The sequence below is a fragment of the Epinephelus moara genome, chromosome 1 (assembly GCF_006386435.1).
Source record: "Epinephelus moara isolate mb chromosome 1, YSFRI_EMoa_1.0, whole genome shotgun sequence".
Taxonomy (NCBI): Eukaryota; Metazoa; Chordata; class Actinopteri; order Perciformes; family Serranidae; genus Epinephelus; species Epinephelus moara.
Window position 1 is genome coordinate 15,181,409 of NC_065506.1, and position 19,975 is coordinate 15,201,383.

General features: G+C 43.0%; 1 protein-coding gene across 8 annotated transcripts in view; it reads left to right on the forward strand.

Annotated features, from left to right (window-relative positions):
* chd9 (chromodomain helicase DNA binding protein 9) overlaps nt 1-19,975 on the forward strand; it is an 82,501-nt gene that overhangs the window by 11,162 nt on the left and 51,364 nt on the right. Inside the window, exon 1 of one of the 8 annotated variants that reach the window (XM_050044181.1) lies at nt 2,482-2,565. The exons of 5 other annotated variants lie outside the window; for them this stretch is intronic. Coding sequence is in view for 1 of the 3 variants with exons in the window: in XM_050044174.1 (XP_049900131.1) it covers nt 18,132-18,161 (30 nt within the window). In the remaining 2 variants the exon portion in view is untranslated. Of the gene's footprint in view, nt 1-2,481; nt 2,570-16,198; nt 18,162-19,975 lie in introns of those variants that run through there. 2 more of the 8 variants (XM_050044190.1, XM_050044174.1) reach the window with 2 other exon arrangements.

Here is a 19,975-nt window from a genome sequence, read left to right on the forward strand (position 1 = left end):
GGAATTATCAATGATCATCTGATGAGGTACTGATGAGGATGAGGGAGAGTGGAAGCTGAATCCGGCCGTGCCAACATCCAGGTTTGCCAACGTTTCATCAGCCAAACTGGACGAAGTTACACAGCTGCAGATCAATGTAAATACAAAGTAGCTTGTGAGTTCCTGGTGTGTGTTCCGCGTTGCCTGGCAACAGACTGCGGGATCGCGGAGCTACATAACATACTTTTATTTCATTACCTTTTGTTAACATTTCCTTACTCAGCATTGCTGTTTAAGCTGTTGTTGAACTGTTATATAAAAGCAATATCACATGAGAGCGAGTGATGTACTGTATATCATCACGGCTGTAATCCGTCTGCGCAGTGCGACGCACAGCCTAGGAAACAGAAATACTGCAAAATAATAATAATAACGTGACTAAACATTATAACGTTATTTCATCTCGTCTCGTTTTGGTCAGCGAAAATGAAGAGACATTTTAGCAGAGGTTTTATTTTGTAAACCACATTTAGTCTCGTTTTTATTCGTCAACAATATTGCATTTTATATTTAATTATAGTTATCGTCACACGACCACCATTTACGTTGCGTCTTGTCTCGTTTTTGTCACGTGATAAAGGTTCGTTGACGTCATCCTTTTCGTTGACGAAAGCAACACTAGTATCCCCCACCATTTTTTTCTAAAAAAGCCACAGGTTGTTTTTTGTGTGCAGTTTTTTTTTCCACAATTGGACTTCCTTATTTAATATATCATACTACAATATTACATATTACAAAGGTTTTTTTTTCATCACCCTCCCATACCATTCGCAATACACCAACAGAAGTTGCACAGCACATAGTCGTAGTAGCAGTGGTAGTAGTAGAAGTAGAAGTAGTAGCAGTGGTAGTAATAATTGAAAATAGTAAATTAATGGAGAGCATCATTATTGTCTGTTGTGGTTAATACCCAATGGGTGATTTGTGCCTTCCTTATTCTGTATTCTTGTTCACAATCGGTGTCGTAATTTAGATTTGATAGAGCTATTTATGGGTTCAGATTAGACATAGCCCCAAAGGCAAAAAGGAAACTGGTTTTGAAGATTTGTTGGGACAACACCAACACATTTAAAACACCCTTCTTGACGTACTCAAACTGAAAGAGGATGTCAGCCACCCTGGCTGCATTCTTGCCTCTTGTTATTTGAGGAGCCATAGTTTCAGTTTAAACTCGCCCAGGCCACTACTGTTCTTGTGCACACAAGAAACCAGGTTACTGGGAGAAATCAGGTTAGCACAAGAAATCAGACAATGTTTAAGTGAACTGCAATAAATTGGTTACTCTAAAATCTTTTTTATATGCTGAGGTCAAGGGTTAAATTTTTTTACGACCTCTTAAGCATATTTTTGAAAAGTAAGTTTGGCATATTTTAAGTGTATTGGTGATTTTAACAATGCAAATAAATAAATACATATAACACAGAGAGCAGACCTGGAAAAATGAACAGTTGTCAGTTTGTCTGTCTTGCCGTTAAGCCTCACTTTTTCTTGTATTGCCAGGTGTTTCCTATGTGATTTGATGTGATATCAGCCTCGCTGCATTTTAATCTGTTCTGGTTAATTTGTACCCCTCTTCTCTTGTCATGACACATGTATTCTTAATGATTGGCTGTGCAGTTTGCTGTGCTATTAGACCAGAGGCTTTAAGTATAGAGGTGCAAATGGCTCCCTTGCTGCATAAAAAAGAAACAGTGATGGAAGTGGAGATGGATGGTTACTGATGGCCTGTGCTGCTGTAGCCACTGACGGCCCCCGGCAGTGACACTGAGCATGAGCCTCCTCCCTGCCTGCCTGCCTGCAATGCTGGTTTAGATTTGTTATCTGACTGGGTATCGCTGCCCACCCCTCTCTACCCTGCCTTGGCCTCAGAGCTGTATCGCGAGTAAGCAACTTAGGATATCTGTGTGCACTTGCAAGTAGAGTTGGCACATTTACGTGTGATATGCCAGCTTCCTGACCTCTCTGAGGTTTATATAACTCAGCGCCAACCAGCTGACCAGACTGGGCAGGCAATGCCATAATCAGCCCTGAAACTTGACACCATGCATCACCCCAGCCCTAACACCACCACCCACATGCAGCACACGCGCACATTTTGCACACACACATACACAGGCACACACCCCTGGGAAACCCGCTGCTTCTTCAGCCACATGGTAATAAGCTGTTTCATTCACACACTTTCCCTGATCACCTCCCCCAACATCCATACACAACCCACCCTCTCTCTCTGTCTCTCTCTCTCTTGCTCATTCCCTCCCTCCCTGACCCTCTGGCTCGCTCGCTATGTCAAGTGTTCTGACTGTTTGCATCCGGCCTCATCAGCCTGTCTGTTTGGAGGCCTGCCAGCTGAGGGCGGGGGCGGGGGATAACTAAGGGTCAGAGGTAAACAGGAAGTCAGGCGGTCTTTGCTGTGGGCGGAAGGGGAGGGCTCAGTGGAGGAGGAGCTGGGAGAGGAGAGGGAGGCGGGAGCTGTACTTGGATTGAGTGTGTCAGGAGCATGTCGGAACGCTGCCAGCCCTAACTGTCAGTAGGTTTGAATTTAAAGTACGCTCTTTTATTCTGCTGTCCTGTCCTTCCTTCTCTCGCTTGCCTCTTTCTCCCAGGATTAAATGGCTTTGAATATTTTCCTGGGGTGATGGGTGGGTTAGTGTTTACTCACTGGTCAAAATGTGGAGTGTGTGTGTGTGTGTGTGTGTGTGTGTGTGTGTGTGTGTGTGTGTGTGTGTGTGTGTGTGTGTGTGTGTGTGTGCGACTGGAATGCAAGGCTTTCTGGTTGTGACGTGAGGCAGCCTCCTTGAACTCGTGTTAACCTTTGACTAGCGGAGAAGGGAAACCTGGGTGGTTAGACTACCACAGTGTCTCTGGGTATAAAAAGACTCTTGAGGGAGACGGCATAAAAATCCCTTTGTAAAGAAAATTAGCCTCAGTGTAGTGTGCAGTAGAGGAAATCAGAAAAGGCATGAAGGAGTAATGACCCCACTGCCCTTGTGTTTACAGCTGACACAGTGGTTGTCTTCTTGTGGTAGGCGGGAGGGATTGTCTGAGGAAATCTCAGGAAAAAAAAATCTTTGTATCAAGTGAAGCTTGAATAAAGTAAGCTTGAGTAAAGCTAGAGTGGCTACAGTGAGTTTGTCCTACTGTTCCACTTGATAGATGGTTTTCTTTGCCACAGTTTGACTTTGACACAACTTAATGTCGGTCACATTGTCCACGGAGACAGCAGTTGGCTCGCTGGTTACTGATTTGTGAGTTCAGCAAACAGGTTTGTGTCAGTAGGAAGTCATTTGCTAGTTGCCATGGACGCCTGTGTTGCAAGTCTAGTCTTTGTTTATTGAGCGTTAGGCTTGTATTTTACAACACTCCATTTCTGTTGACAGGACTCAATTCACTCTCTGCTTTAGAAGAAGAAAGTTCACTGTTGGAACTGGTATGTCATTATCTGTCATCACTCACTGGGTAGTTGACAGTACCATCGTACAGGCTCACAAAAAGGTCAGTAAAGGAAACAAAGACAAAAACATAATATTAGTTGTAGATAAGGCTAGGCAATGTAAACACCATGTACGGTATATCGGTTAATTTTCAAGCAAGATATGGATTTAGATAATACTGTTTATATCGATATAGGGTCAAGTTGCGTTACATAACACATACCAGTTTGCATCTCTCTTCTCACGCTGTGTGGAGAACGTGAGAGCTGCTACTCTGCTTCGACTCTGATACTCTGCTGCTGCTTCTGTTTAATCTGTCCTGTAGTTCGTCTACAGTGCGACATCGGTATATATTTTGCACATGCTACGCTAAATCAGTCTGTAAGTTGAATGAAAAGACCGCAGTAGCACAGGAGCAGTACAGTGGTGCTGATTGTGTCAGATGAGAATTTGTTTGCTAGTTTGTGTGTGAGGTCGATCATAGCGCATCACTGTTCTTCTTGACATTGAGACAGCCCCTGGATGTAGATGACAGATGGGCTTAAAACAATGCAGTGACAACATAGACGTTTCATATACATGATGTATATAATGCCAACAAACTGTCCCTCGCTCCTTCCCCCCTTGGCCTCTCTGATTTCTGCATAAATAAGATTAATACCCTCAATAAATAAAAATATTTTAATTATTTTCCAGCACTGAATTCATTTGAAAGGCCACAGAAAAAGACTCTTTATATGACTTGATATACCTGTTAATGTGTAGGTTTCCTTGGCTTAGTGGAGAAAATTAGTCTTGTCTGCTGTGCCTTTGATTAGTTATGCTACACGCCACCAGTAACCAAAATCAGTGTAGTCCCTTCAACCTTGGTGCAGCTTTTTATCATGTAAGTATGCCTGTAGGTCAAAGTACCTTCACTTTAGTAATTCATTAAACTCAAAGATTTGGATGATTGTTTGTATTAACAATTGTATGTAGCTATTTAAGGTAGTGTCCTCAGAGATGAAATACTCATGTTAGTTTTCCAAATTGAAAGTCGACTTTTTAATGTTTTTATCCGATTTTAAACGTGAGTTTAAACAAACTACAGCACAAAAACAGATCCAAACCAAATTTTCCACAAAATGTACGGTGCGTTCACTTCTTATTGAGTGCTGTTATTGTGGGAGGCATACTTTTGAGAATATTATCTGTTTAGTGTCTATAAGTAAATAAATGAAAATTAAATGTGAGTAAAAATTTGTTACTGGCAGTGAAAATTATACTTTAATGTACAACTGAAAATATTACATCTTTTTCATAGAAATTACAAAATAATATAAAGCCCCTACAAGGAACTTTCATTTTGAGTTGATTTTGGCGACCCTGTGGACAAAAGCGGTAGTGTTTTGCCGGAATGAAGCCTACATTTCCCATGAGCTCTAGCGCGTATTGTCGTAAAGACGCTTACCTGGCTCGCGCATGTGTTTGTTTTGGGGATGAATGGAACAACAAGACGGGAAAACTTTGCCCCAGCTCCTATCGGGGATCTCAGCTCACCTCTGCCGCACCCCAGCTCCACCTCTCCAGCGTAAGCGCCACCGCCGCCGGGGTAAACGCAGCGGTCGGCTGGTAAGGATGAAAGCCTGTTTGGCGAGCACTTCCACGGCTTCTTGGACTGAGTATGGAGCGGTGCCTCACCTCTTTATTTCTCGGCACTCGCTGGACCCTGTCGACGCCTGGCTGGTATCTGCCGTCGGCCCGGATGAGGTGTTCCAGCCCTGCGGCCCCTGCTCTCCTTGTCCCTGTTGGCGCGGGGTGAATCTGCGCAACCTGCGGCCTTTGTGTGTGGCTTCCCGGACAGCTAAAGCCGTGGACTCACCGGCTCCTGCCAGGATTGGGCTGGTAAATGCTAGATGCTAGCGAACAAAACGTTTATCCTGAAGGATTTCCTGACTTCCCGAGGATTGGATTTTCTCTGTGTGACTGAGACGTGGCTGACTGTTGGTGAGTCCAGTGCTTTCACAGAACTTTTACCCGATGATTGCTGCTATTTTAACTCCCCGCAGACGTCTGGTCGAGGAGGAGGAATAGCGACTATTTATAAGAGTCACTATAAATGTAAGCAGCTAGGTAAGATGACGTGTGCCATCTGAGTGCCGTAAATCATTTCGTCCTGGAAGCGACCTGGGGTGGACCCGGAGACAGTTTCCTAAAGGTATGGATATACACTATATAGAAATAACTTATCTTCACACCGATGGTCTCATTTGCTGTTGTAGGTCATGCACAGACATCAGCAGAAACGAGAGACTTTTGCATATCCAGTTAAAAGTTCCTTGTAGCAGCTTTAATCAAATCAGCTTTGAAATCAAGTCTGGGTTGGCTTTAAAAACTTTACGTGCATTGTTTTTGTGGTGAGTTGTAGCTGATCGTCTAAAGGGTAGATGCACACCCCCCAAAAAGCCTCAATGTGGGCTTATTGAAGCTAAAGCTGTTTGAGATAAAATCTTTTCAACGATAGTTTCTCCAAAATTGCAGGTGCGGTCTGAAGAAAAGTCAGGAGCAGTCATACTGGGAAAGTGTGTAAACTTACCACAAAAGACCATTGCGATTAACAAGCCAATGTAGTTATAATGTCACCAAATGGTTTTATTTTAGCCATTTTTTTCCTTCTAAAAATGATTATTGTACTTTGAGTAAGTGCAGTTATGAAAAGCATGCTGAAGTACAGCTCAACACAAACTGTGGCTCTTGTAATTTTACATAAAAAGAAAATTTGACCCTCCTCAAGAACAAAATCTCTTTTCCTTATCCTGCAATGAGTGGGGGCGGTACTTTCCTGGACTAACTGAGTTATGTTATGATACAGAATGGTCAATTTAGAAGGAAAAGTATCCTATGTAAAGTTCCTACAGTGCCGTGTATATTTGGGGTTTAACAGCCTCTGATCTCTCTTTATTTATGGACTTCTTCCATTCAGTGATAGACAAACTATTTTTTCTAGTCATGTTTTTAAGCACAGTTGCTTTCATGGACAGCATGAACTTTTCTTTATTTTTTATCAAGATATGTCTTTATCATCACTTGGTCTGCTCTGTCTCATAGCCCAGAGCTGAGTTGACTTATGAATATTGACAGCTGCAATTGGATGAAATGTAGCAACTGAAGGATACTGAAGCAATCCAGTCTGTTTCTGACAGCAACAGCTGCAACCACAGTGTCTATATCCGCTTATGGCCACCAAATAATGTAATTCATAATAGTTTGACTCATAACTCATAGTCAGAATGACTGGTTCTGCCTATGTTAATGGAGAATAAATACATGTTTTTTCTGTTTTATCAATGCAATATTTTTGCTTTAGAGTTGCACAATACCACCCGTGTGGATTCTTGCGTTTATTTGTCAGGCATGTGCTCTGTACAATCTCAGCTCTGCTCCATGGTGTTCAGATATGTCTTTAAAATTATTGTATGATGTATTTCCTGGTTCTCCCTTTCAAACTTAATTTCCAAAATTTAGATGTAACAAAATTTTTTGGTGGGAGAAAGCTTGTATGCCCGGCCTCCACCATTCCAGTGGAGATTCACTCCCCAGACACCTGCCTTGCACTGAACAGGAGGTGGAAATCAGAGCAGTGAAAAAAAAAATCCTTACTTCATCATATCCTGAAGGCTGCAGGTCGAATATGCACCCACTCTGTCTTTCTTGTGTGCAGATGTACGTCGTCATCTGTGTGTGTGTGTGTGTGTGTGTGTGTGTGTGTTCCTTTTTGCACAGGCATTGGCCCTGCTCTCCCTTTGCACTGCTTCAATAATGAAGGAGTTGTAAAGGTCTGGCAGTAAGCCCCTTGCTGAATTCCCCTCCACCTCATCCCTCCCTCAATTTCCTCCCCTCGCTCTCGGTCTCTGTCTGGCTCTCTCTCTTTCGCATCCTAAGGGACCTCCTCTCAGCTCCACTCTTCAGTTTGCACCGATGTTCCCATTAATGAATGGCATCATCCGGCTTGCTTGTTTTGCACAGTTCAGCTTCACTTCACTGCCTGGTGTCTGACCTGCTGTGCCGTCTCTGATTCAGAGAGCACCACGTCATTACTCAGAACAACCGCAATTAAAAAAACAGCTTTAAAAAACATCGGCCGCGATTTTTCTTCCGACACGTCATGTACACCAAAACCTTGAACTGTTCAATATGCAAAACACATTTAATTCCCCTGGGGTTGATGAATCATACAGCATCTGCAAAATTGTCACTTGTTTGGAGGCCACCTGTGCTGCTTTCACGTCCATGTCAGTGGTTATTGGGAGAAGAGTTTCGTTTCAAAGGAACAATCAAACACTGTTCAGTACGTCATTGTTTGGTTCTGAGTGAGGAGACCCCATATCCAGATCAAAGCATTATTCTGCTTTATTACAACATGGATCTTATTTCCATAGGTTTTGCAATTGTTTCTATTTGTTTTGATGAGATTGGGTCTCATTGATGAAAAGATAGTAAATCTGTGTGTAGATTTGCACATAAAAGCCTACTCCACTAAAAACCTACTCTGAATTCAGGAACACCGTGGGAAACTCAGATTTGATTGTAAACACTTGTATGATCATGAATGCCAATCCATCGTAAAGTGACGCTTTAAAGCGTGCTCCCGGTAATCAGCAATTAGCATAAATCCCTGCCCATGAATAGCCAATGACCACCATATAAGGAGGTGTAGGTGCATCCTGTCGACCTGTCAGTCATGGCGCAAACAAAGAAAGAGAGAGAAAGAAAAAAGAATTTTTCCGAAGCGGAGATCGAAATAATTTTGGGTGAAGTGGACTTAAGAAAAAACATTTTATTTTCTTCAGTTAGTAGTGGTGTGACAGGGACTGGCAAAGCGAAGGCCTGGAGGGAGGTAACAGATGCTGTTAATGTTGTCTCCGTAGTACAAAGAACCATGTCAGAGGTGAAGCGTAAATGGTTTGATATGAAACTGGAGGCAAAGAAATGCCTAAGCACAGACACAAAACTACAGCGGTCACCAAACAAACAGAAGATTCATTTGTGGGGTTTTGAATGAAGTGGGAACGGGAAACCAGAGATGTTTTGTGCGTAATGGATAAACTCTAAGTCAGTGATGGCTGTCGGGATGTAGAGCTATTTAACATTTATTTTAACAAATGATACGGATAACATATAGCCTACAGCAGTTTTGTATGCATCGTCTTCAAATTATTTGAATCTTAATAGCCTAAAGCTCTGTTTTATACAACGTAAATTAAACATTTTTCAAATCAGATTTATTCATTCAAATGATCAAAAAGCCACAAAAAAAAGAAAAGAAAAAAGTGTGGCACGTGCTCCTTTGTGGCTCCACCACCTGCTGGTCCTGCTGCCCTTGCTGAACCCAGGCACCGAGGCCGAAGAGGCTGTGATCCGGCTGTCCTTACGGATATTTTTATTATCATCATTCAACATGTAGAAAGAACGTGTAATCTATTGAGTCGATTTACATAGATAATTCACAATCATGAACCTAATTTGGATCTTAAACCTGCTAATTGCCAACTAATTTAACTAAATGTGTTATATTTTTAATATTTTTGTCATGTTTAGATTACGTGTTTCAAAGGCATCTGTGTATTGTGTACGTAACAGAGCGCAATACGAATTAAAATTGTAATTTCCAATAGTGACGACAAGCAACATTTATGTGCTTTACTAAATTTACACAAGCACTACAAGTGGTCAGGAGCAGGAGTAGATTTTGTTAGTAGCTACGAAAAGATCGGAGCTACTAAAATATTGATGAATGCGGACATGCATGTAAATTTCCGTCTGCGAACAGTTTACACACAAATTCCTTCTGCTCACGTTTCATGAATGAGACCCATTGTGTGCAGCAAGATAATTGCTGAAAACTGGGAAACATTAGGGGTGGGCAATAAGGCATTAAAATAATATCACAGTAACTCAGGATATTTTTGTAATAACAATATTTTTGATATGACAAATTAGTGAAAAAAATATATTATTAATTTAAGAACATAGACATAGGTGATATAGTTTTACATGTCAACCTAACAGTTTGCCTTCAAATATTCAGTAAAAACTAAACAAAATTTGTCTCATTTCTTTAGTTTGTGAACAATAACAGTAACTCAGATTCTGTATACAATATTAATAGTTCAAAAAAATAAAATCTACCACAAATTACACATTAAAACGGCTCCCAAATACAGAAAATGTACCCTAGAGTCTATCCATCTATCCATCTACAGGTGATTTCCTTCTCTTTTAGCAAAATCCTAAATGATTGAGTTTTGTTTTTTCCCACCTGGACCTTTATGCATCATCATGCTGTAACCTGTGACAGGCTGTTATGCTACACTATTGCACATTCACATGTCGTTTTTCGTCACATAGGTTGACATTACCAAAGGTTTGTGACAAAATCACTTGACGACACTGACTACCTTGTGCACACGGCGAGAGAGCGAGGGAGAGACCCTGTGCTGCTGCCAGAGGAGCTGCTGAATGAGTTACCTCTGAGCGCCAAGTCGCTAAAAGAGTCTGAGAAGTCCGAGGCGGTTCATAAAACATTCAGGATGCCCAGGCCTAATGACACCACAGTTTATTTCACACTACTGAAGCTGCTCTTCTTTTTGGAACCACGGTGGAGTTGGTTATAATTTCGCTGGCAGCCATGCTTGCTGTTGCCGTGGGTAACAGTATGACGTCAATATGTCAACAAATCGAAATACTGCAAGTATCACAATATGAATTTTTCATATGCGATCAAAGGTTATACCGGTATCACCATGAACAAGATTGTACGGCACACCCCAAGAAAACATGCATCTTTACAAAACAAACAAACAAAAAAACATCTGTCACAGTTTGTGGGCCTGATTTCCTGATTCATTTTTGACACACCATGTGTTTTGTAATTACAGTGTGTTTTTTTTTATTACATTACTGGTGTTGTCACTTTTGGTATTGCCTTCATATTAGGTGGTTTAGGTAATCTGGCTAAATAGTTTACAGCCTGTTTGTTAGCTGACAGCTCATGTTTCTTCAGCTGTCGGCCTGCGTTGTGGCCTGTCTTTGAAAATGAAGTCAGAATAAAGTTAATAAACTAGAACTATCCTTAAGTGTTGGCAAGACTTTTTCTGACCAGTCTGTGCAGAAATTCCAGTGAGGCTCTCCTCTCTGTGAGAAAATCAACAAATGTTTACGTGAAAAGGCAGAACTGATGGTACAGTATGTGACACAGGTTTCCTTACCGCTACCTTGGCTACCTCTGAACACTTTCTGCTCATCTTTAATTAAACACAAAAGAGACCTGCATTAAGAGTGGTTATCTATGTTTCCAGAGGAAAGCATCCGTAATGGCACTGTTGGCATGTAAAATTTGGGAGTCAGCTACTAATTGTGAAGAGTGTCCCTGTGTGGATGGATGGCCTCTTGCTCACTTTGGCTCATGCTCGCCAGTGCGTGCACACAGCACTAGCCCTTAAAATATCATCTTAAATCTTGCTGAGCGACTGCCCTCTGAGCTGACACTTAAAGATACAAGACAGCCAGATGCCCTAGTTAGAATCACTGCCTGCTCTTCTCAGTCATAGGGCCTGACTGACACAGAGCCAGGCTGAGGCTATACTCTGTATTCTGCACAGCCCTCAAACCCTAGTTACAGCTGATTTTTTTTTTGTTCAGAGCTTAGTGAGAAAATGAGCATCATGAGAGAGCCAAACTAAACCAACATTGCCCAACATTAATGCTAATATCACAGCTTGTCACATAGTATTTTGGATTGTTTCTTATTTTCTAACATCCCCATTGTAGCCTTTTTTGATGTCAGTCAAATGCAGGAAAACATGCTGGTGTTTTCACCAGACTGATTCAGATATGTTGTCTACCTGAAGGTGATGACAGGCGTCCTCTCTCTTTATTCATTTCTGCCCTCTCTCCTCATAGTCACCCCCTAGTGTTCAATTCTGTCCCAGCCAGAGTACACGGTACAACATGCTGCACCTGTAACACTTCACATGGATCCGTCTGCGCTCATCATCATTTTTATTAGCAATAGAGTAGGAATGGCTGTCTGTGCTGAACCTGATTAAATAAGGAAGTCAATTAGCTGACTGCATAATAGCGAGCAAAGCCTGTCTTTGTTAAAGCCTGTTGGATTGGAGTTGATTAGGAGTGCAGCAGGGCTGTGGTGGTGGTGAGACACATCCCTGCTACAGCTGGATCAGTTGGTTAATTGTATCCAGTGCACTAATTGCTGTATTTGCACATAATTAACTTGGTTTAAAGATTATTGTGTGTGTGTGTGTGTGTGTGTGTGTGTGTGTGTGTGTGTGTGTGTGTGTGTGTGTGTGTGTGTTTCAAAGGAAGGAGCGAAGGAAACAGTGTTTGCATGTGTACATGTTTTCTGTTTGTCTGTCTTTGTGATCATAGTCCTTTGAGCTTTATGTGTGTTTACTATAGATATCTCAGGCACACACACACTGCTAGCAGCGTTGTATTTTCGGAGGTCAGTGCAGTTGTTAGACTTAAACTTTGCTTACTTCTTTTTACATTTGGGGCTTATTGCATGGTTAACCTTGAGGATGCAGCAATATCCACGTCTGTATCACACTGTGATGTGTTTTTAAGGTGAAATAGAAAATAGAAAGGTGATTATAAAGGTGAATAGGTGATTTTCAGTAGCTGTTAGTATAATTCAATCATTTTGTTACATTAACATTGCAACTGAAGTGCAGGTTTTTCTACTGTGAGCTTGTACCATCTTGTTTCTCCCTGTGCAGTTCTTCTGTCTGGCTCAGTAAGGCTGTCTGGTCACAGTGGAGTAAACCAGACTGTAGTAATAATGCTCCGTTAGACTTTGAACAGCTTCTCTAGAGGGCACCGTGCTCGACCCAGCTACTGTTACTCTTGGCCCTGAATAAAGGATCATTAATGCATGGTGCTGTATTTAATTGGTTGAGGAAGCATTGCTGTGCATCATGTCTCTTTTCATTTATCAACCCTGCCGCTGCCTCGCAGTTCAGCGTGGCTGCAAACCGGCCTGTAGCCGTAGGCCTAATTAGTGGGGCCTAATCTTTTCACACCTAGACTTCACGGTGCCATCTATGTATCATTAACAAAGTATGAGATCTGGTGAGAAGAGGCATCTGTGATGTTTTTATTTCTGTGAGAAACACTGAAGACCAGGCCTATTCTAAGTAAACAGCACTGAGGAGCGTTTTCAAGGAGGTGTGAAAAGCAAGGCAAAGGTTTAACCAAGGTGGTGAAAGTGATGAGACTTTGTTTATCAGGCATTAGGTTTATTTATGTCATCCATGTGATTTTGTGGTGGAGTTATAGAGAGGGCACTGATATGTGTTGGTTTGACATCCAACACTGTGCATTCAGTGTTTCCACCTACAGGAGTCTAGATTCTTTTGACATGATGATTGATCAAAATGCAGCATTCATGCCCAGCCTTATACATAAGAAAAATAACTTTGCTGATCAGCTGTTAATTTAAGTGTTGAACTGTGTTGTAGCTAACTCTCAAGTGTTGGAAGTCAGTCCACCACATACAGATCTAAACATGCAGGAAACACTGGTTGCTGTCTCATGGACATTCACTGATTTTAAACGTGAGAATCCAGTAGTCTGTCATTATTGTGTTGGGAACGGCTGTTTTTATTTAGATGGTTGATTACATGATTAGTTAAATATTAGAAAATCAATCATTTTTAAATAAAAACGTGTAGGATTATTTGCTACTGATCAAAGAAAACAAGCAAACTGGGGCGTCGGTGGCTTAGTGGTAGAGCAGGCACCCCATGTACAAGGCTGTTCCCGCTGTGGCCCGGGTTCGAATCCAGCCTCTGGCCCTTTGCTGCATGTCATCCCCCCTCTCTCTCTCCCCCTCTCACGCTTACCTGTCCTGTCCAATAAAGGCAAAATGCCCTAAAAAATATCTTTAAAAAAAAAAAAAAAAACAAGCAAACCGAAGACATGGACATCTTTCACAGCAGACATTTTGACTTGTCATAGCAGGAAAAGCACAGGTGAAATTCATAACATTACATGGCTCAGTTCCATTAAGTGTCCCAGTAAGCTATTCCAATGAGCCAGCATGGGCAATACCAAGGCCTCCCCTAAGTGGTATGTGGCTCACATTAATGTTATTGAATACATCTCTGCTTCACCTACTGTGACATGTCAAAACTGCTGTGAAAAAGGTGTATTGGTTTAATAATAATGTCTGGTGGCCTTCTTTTAATGTTTTGACAATTTGCAGATAAAAGCAGACAAATGAGAAGTGCTGGCTGGAGAATTTGAGCTAAAATGTTGTCACCGAAAAAGTAAAATTACAAAATGTAAGATTTGTAAATTGGCCAGCTATGAAACGGTGTCTGATTTTGTGTGGATTTGATATCTTGCTCAAGTAGACTACAGCAGGGTTATTCAGTTTCAGAATCCGGTATTGCCAGCTAGGTTTTAAAGTTCAAGGACTTTACTTGGTGAATTGGTGCACAACGTAGTAAGAGAAAGTGAAATTAAAAATAAAAGTACTGCAAAAATCAAGAAACATACAGAATAGAAAATAATTACCATAAAAAAATATGAAAAAATACTATAAAGATATGTACAATAATGAAAATGAAAGACTTGTGCAGTTTTTTTTTACAAGTGGTATGTTGTGCAGAAATGTGCAAAATGATCCAAGGAATGAGCAGAGGTTCACAGTACGAAGTGTAAAAAGGAGTACGCAGTGCACAGTGTCACACCTGTATATATGTGCTACATATGTAACACATACAGGTGTGAAGACATTAATGTAATGTGTGCAGTGTTTATATACCCCTTATTTGCCAATGTTTAAAAACGTAAATAACCAGATCAAACGTAAATTGTCTACAGCAGTACACATGCAAAATAGATCAAAAGGCCTTTTTTTGTCATTCAGTGCACCATGGATAATATTGCTATTAACACTGGGTGACATTAAATTCCAGGTGGTCATGGATTTCATGTCTGTGTGAGAGGAGCAGCTCGCGGTAGACTCTGAAGCACCGGTGGGTGCTAGCCATCTTGTCATTTTCATTCAGTGCATTGCTTGCTCTCAGTTCTCATTTCCCTAATGGTGAGCTAGTGGAGACTCTCACGGTGGTACAGGCAAGAAATGAGAGCAGTGGCGCACTAATACAGGCCCTTTGATGAGGAAGTAATGGAGTGTTCAGAGACAGACACCTGTGCCTCTGCAGCCTCTCTCTCTCTCTCTCTCTCTCTCTCTCTCTCTCTCTCTCTCTCTCTCTCTCTCTCTCTCTCTCTCTCTCTCTCTCTCTCTCTCTGTGTCTCTCTGTCTCTCTCTCTGTCTCTGTCTGTCTGTCTCTCTACGCACACACAAACACACATACACATACACACACTTTTTTTCTGCACTCGTTTCCTTTCACCAGCTCTGCTACTCCCCTCCCCTTCCTCTTCTCCCCTCCCCTCCTCTTCCTCTTCCCTCCCTCGTCCGTCCTTAAAGGAAGCCACTCCCCTTCATACAGAGCTGCCAGGCTTGTTTGCATATTAACTGTTTAGTGACCAAGGAGCAGTGGCTTCATGCCATGTGACCGTTGAAGCATGTGTATGTTGTTGACTGTCATTCTCTTTTTTTCCATCCTTCTTTGCTCTCGTTTTGACACACATACAAGTCTTTTCAGTGAAGGAAAAATGTTTCATTGTCACTAACAGCCACACGTGGTAACTGCATTTCGTTGTTTCTAAATAGCAGTATTTCAGACTCAATGTCTGTCACCTCTTACCTATTTTACCTATCAAATAATCTGTTAGCTACTGTAATTTATTTGGATTGTAGATAGCAGTTGTTATTTGGTTTTCCTTTAAGCATCACTCCTTTTTCCACTTTCACAGTGGAGAGGCCGTTCTGTGTTGTTGCAAGTGCAGGAGGCTGCATATTTCTGTACACTTAAGGCAGATGCAGAAATTAAGGACACAGTTTTGTTGTCATTTAGTGTGTGACTGTTTAGTAGAGGAAATTTTTTTGTTTATTCATGCTCATAGGAGTTTTAACACCCATTACACCGGTGATGTGTTTATAGTTAAAGCTCGGCCCCAACTGCTGTACCCTGGTGGGCATTATCTGACAGAGGATTTGTTTAGCTTGGAGAGGACCCTGTTGCTCAGCTCCCAGTAAGCATGTTGTCTGCTTTAAAGTCCAAACTCCAAGGCCTGGCATGGCAGGTGGATCTGATGCTTGCTGCTGCTGCTGCTGCTGGTGCGCACACTGGTAAAAGGACAGATCTGTCTCTGTCAGAGATACACAGCTGTAAAATGTAAAACTGCAAAACCCACAGAGAGATAGTGCCGCTGTCTTACCTGGTCATCTCACCGATCTTATAACCTCCCCCTTCTCTACTTACACACACATTCACTCACACACACACATTTAGAATAAGGCTGCACACACCATTCCAGTTGGTCAGATGCATAACTTTATTTAGGTTCAACATGCAATGTAAAGCCATATTGTGTTGGAGCATACACATGCTCACCCACATATTTCACACCATACTTATACTCACAACAAGTGGGTTACTTTGCTTTGGGTTGAGAGGGATCAGAATGGAACAACATGATGAAATATAATACAAAATAACTTTTATGGGACATGCTTGCACCAAAACCTTAAAAAGTCACATTTGAGTTTGTGCCTGGAGGTCAGGCTCGTGTCACAGACGCACAGAGTTCCTTGGAAATCCAGTATGAGCGCTTTTCCAAGTATTGTGTAAGATCTTAGATGTTGTCCTACTGTGTGTGTTGTATTTACAAATCCCTTTATAGCCTGTAGTAGCCTAAACCTGTCAGAAAATATGTATTGACATATGTTGTTCCAAAGATGTGGTGTCAAAAGCACACCCCTGTCTTGCCCCAGGTATGGGGATGGTAGCCCTGATAGCACTGGGCAGCTCACATACCAATGTGTGCAGCTGCGTGAACAGTGAACAGGGTGTTGGCTGAGAAACAAGTCTGTTTGGCTGATTTTGCACAGTAAATAAAGATTTAAAAGCTGACGGGGTAACTGTCAGTAACTCAGGCCTGACCCAGTAGTGCAGTGCACTGTACCTGGCCTCACGCCAGCCGTGTGTCTCTGCATAATTCCCAATACCATGTGCCAGCCGGTGCACATGGCCCCTGCATCATGCTGTCAGGAGTCCTCTGAACGGCTCGCTCCTCCTAGATCTGTTCTGGCGCACAGGAAGAGCCGCATGTCTTGGATACTTCCCAGTTTCCCCTGTTGGAATTTTTTTTCCGAGAGTCATAGCAGGGTGACCAGGCCTTGACCTCGCAAGTGCATGAACTCACCACTGGAGACTCAGTGCAGTGCTGGCTGCATGTGTCTGGTATGGTTAGATAATCTGCTTGATACTGTGTCCATTTGTTGATATTGTGTATATTTTTAGCCTTTGGGAATTTGTTAATGTGTTTGTTGCTGCAGACTTTCTGTATGATGCTGTTCCATAAATAAATCAGCATGTCATTGGCAGTAACCTACATGGGGACAAAAAAAAGCTACGCTGTTGACAATCTGTGGTGTGGGCGAAATCCAGTACTTCGGGGGTTAAGTTGTGAAAGTTAATGTAATAACTGCTAGCACCATCTGCTGGCCTACTTCCTTACAAAGAGAGAGAGAGTGAGTGAGCGAGAGAGAGAGAGAGAGAGAGGGAAAAACGAGTCTGGGTTTTAACGACATCTCTAATATTCATGCTGATGCATTTTGCTGCTTTGTGCTTTCATTTTCCGCCGCTCTGCCTGCCAGAGTCTCGAGCTCGCCATACACGCCCCAGCCAGGGAGAGGGGAGGGCAGCGAGGGAGAACGAGGAAAAAGACAAGTGGGGGAAAAGGAGGAAAAAACAACCGGCCAAACAAGCAAGCAAGCTAACACAAAAGCCTTTTTGTGTGTAATAAAAGGAGTAACCTACCTTGTCCTGGCTGGTGAAGAGCACGAGGAGAGGCGCAAAAAGGGAAACAGCACAGCGGAAAGAGCAAGAAAGAAGGAGAAATAAGAGGGAGAAAGCTCAGAGAGGTACAGAGAGGTACAGAGAGCACACACACGAAAGGCAGGCGGAAAGAGGAATCAATGAGAGGGGAGGAGAGAGGAGCCAGGGGAAGGCAACTCTGACACACACGCACGCAGAGAGAGTGAGGGAGACTTGGGTGAAGCCGGACGACAGCGAAGCAGCACGCAGCAGCAGAATGAGAGCTTCCTGGACTGCCACGCACCTCCTCTACCGCCCACAGCGCTGCTCCCTCATCACCCTGTGAAGAGACAAACGAGGGTGAGGGAGAGTGAGAGAGAGAGCTCCCATGCGCTCCTCTTGAGCCCTGCCCGCTGGGGGAGGAGGAGACGAACGGCTCCAGCGCTCTCGCACTGCCTGAGGAGAAGAGCTGACCGGGGAGGAGGAGGGGAGGCAAAACGAGGAGAGAGGGAGGGGAGGGGGGGACACACGGCTCAAGGAAGAGTGAGAGAAAACGACTGTTGAAAGGGAAAGAGTGAGTGTGTTTGTAAGAGAAAGCGTGAGCGAGCAACGGAGGGAGAGAGAAAAAAAACCCGGCGAAAGGGCAAGGCTTTTGTTAGCCGGTTGGAGAGGGGGAGGAAAGAGGAAGAAAAAAAAACCCACCATGTCTACAGTGAAGAGGCCAAGAGGAAGGGTAAGTGAGCTGCTCTGAGAGCTGGGAGGGAGGAGGGACGAGGGGGAGGAGGAGGGGCCGGCAGGAACTGAACAACCTCCTCTGCTACTGGCTCATGCTGCACTGCCGCCATCTTGAACTCATTGCTGCTTTATTTTCCTCCCCTCCATACTCATTTGCTTTGCTGTGCTAGACCTTATCAAGGCACACTGGATTTACAGTGTCTTCCTTTCCCCACCCCCACTGGCTGTTCATTCCATACATCTTTTTCCCACCCTCTCGCCAAGCTGCCCTCTGCGCTGTAGATTATGTACAGTGTATGATGTGTGTGTGTGTGCGTGCGTTTGTGTATGAGTGTGTGTGTCCTCCATGAGTTGAACCTGTCAGTCACCAGAGAGCTCACTACATGTGGAAATGAGGGGGTGAGAGCAAGGGAGAGCTGGCCGGCCCAAATGGAGCTTACTCTACCTTTTCATGGGCTGTAATGGTCTCCACGGTTTTCATGGGACTACGTGCTGCTAGAGAGATTGAAATCACTGCAGTGCTGGCAGGCTGTAATTTCAGTTATTTATAGATGTATTACACAGCTGCAGTGCTCCCAGTTTTGGTGCATTTTATCTTTTCTCTCCCTCTCTCTCTCTCCGTCTCTCTGATAGAAGCCTGTTTTCATATTTTTGCTGCTTCTTTCATGTGCCCTCATGTTCTTCCGCTCTTAAGCGTTACTTTCAACCCCTCCCCCCTCTCTTTTTTTTTTTTTTACCATTAACTTGAATGAGAACATTCCAGCATGATCCAGTAAATTTCTTCCTAATAGCCCCAGCAGCGTTGCACACGTGAAAATCATAATGCAGCTCTTGTGTGTACGTGTGTGTGCGTGTGTTTTTCCCCCTTCCTTCCAAATGAATCGCTAGTTATTCAACTCCCTCCCCCCACTTTGTTGGCGAGGTTCAAGCTAATTCTCTTTATTTAGCTAGCAGTGTGGAAAAAAAAAAAAAAAAAAAAAAAGCAACCGGCCGCGCCTGGGCCATGTAGGCAAACGCAACACATTTTTAGATTAGGTCATCCATTTATGGGTTCCCTCTCCGCTGGGCTCAAGGCCCACCACAAGGCGCTTGTGTAGGCATAACCGCAGTCACACCATCTATTATTCACGTATTATCATGTATCAGCCAGGCTGGATAATTTATGTCTGAAAGGCTCACTGTAACCTGCTACATTGAGCCAGTGTTTACCCCACCTTTGAAGGGCTTACTCCACCTTAAAGAATTCCATTTGTATCAGGCTCGGAGAGTTTTCATGTCACATGGTTTCAGAGTTTCAGACTCTCCTTCACCTGATCTGGAAGAATTCTTGGGGGAAGCACTGGCCTTTCTCATGCTGAAGGTGTGCTGATAGAAATAGGAGGCTGAGCATTAAAGTGAGCATCATGTAGAGCTAGACAGGTCCCCCTTCCACCCCCAGCACCTGAGATGGGGGACAGCAACAAGCTCTGCTGTCTGAGAGGTTCACACCACCTCCAGAAGATTATTTTCTAAATGAGTGAACGTGTGCAGTCACATCGCAGCGTTACAGTATATTGTAATTTCATAAAGGGGTTGCAGTGGTTTATAGTATTTTTTTTTTCTCCCTCTAAGCCTGTGTTTCATATTTGATTATCACATTCACGCTCTGCTCATTGTACAGTGAAATGGCATCTCAGTGTGCTGGCACCATTTTCTGTAAAGGTTTGGTGGTATTACTCATCTGTTAGCTGAGCTGTATGACTCGATAATGGCCTCATATGGTCATATCAGCCGTAAATAACAACCTTGTTTTATATGGCTGTTAATTCTAAT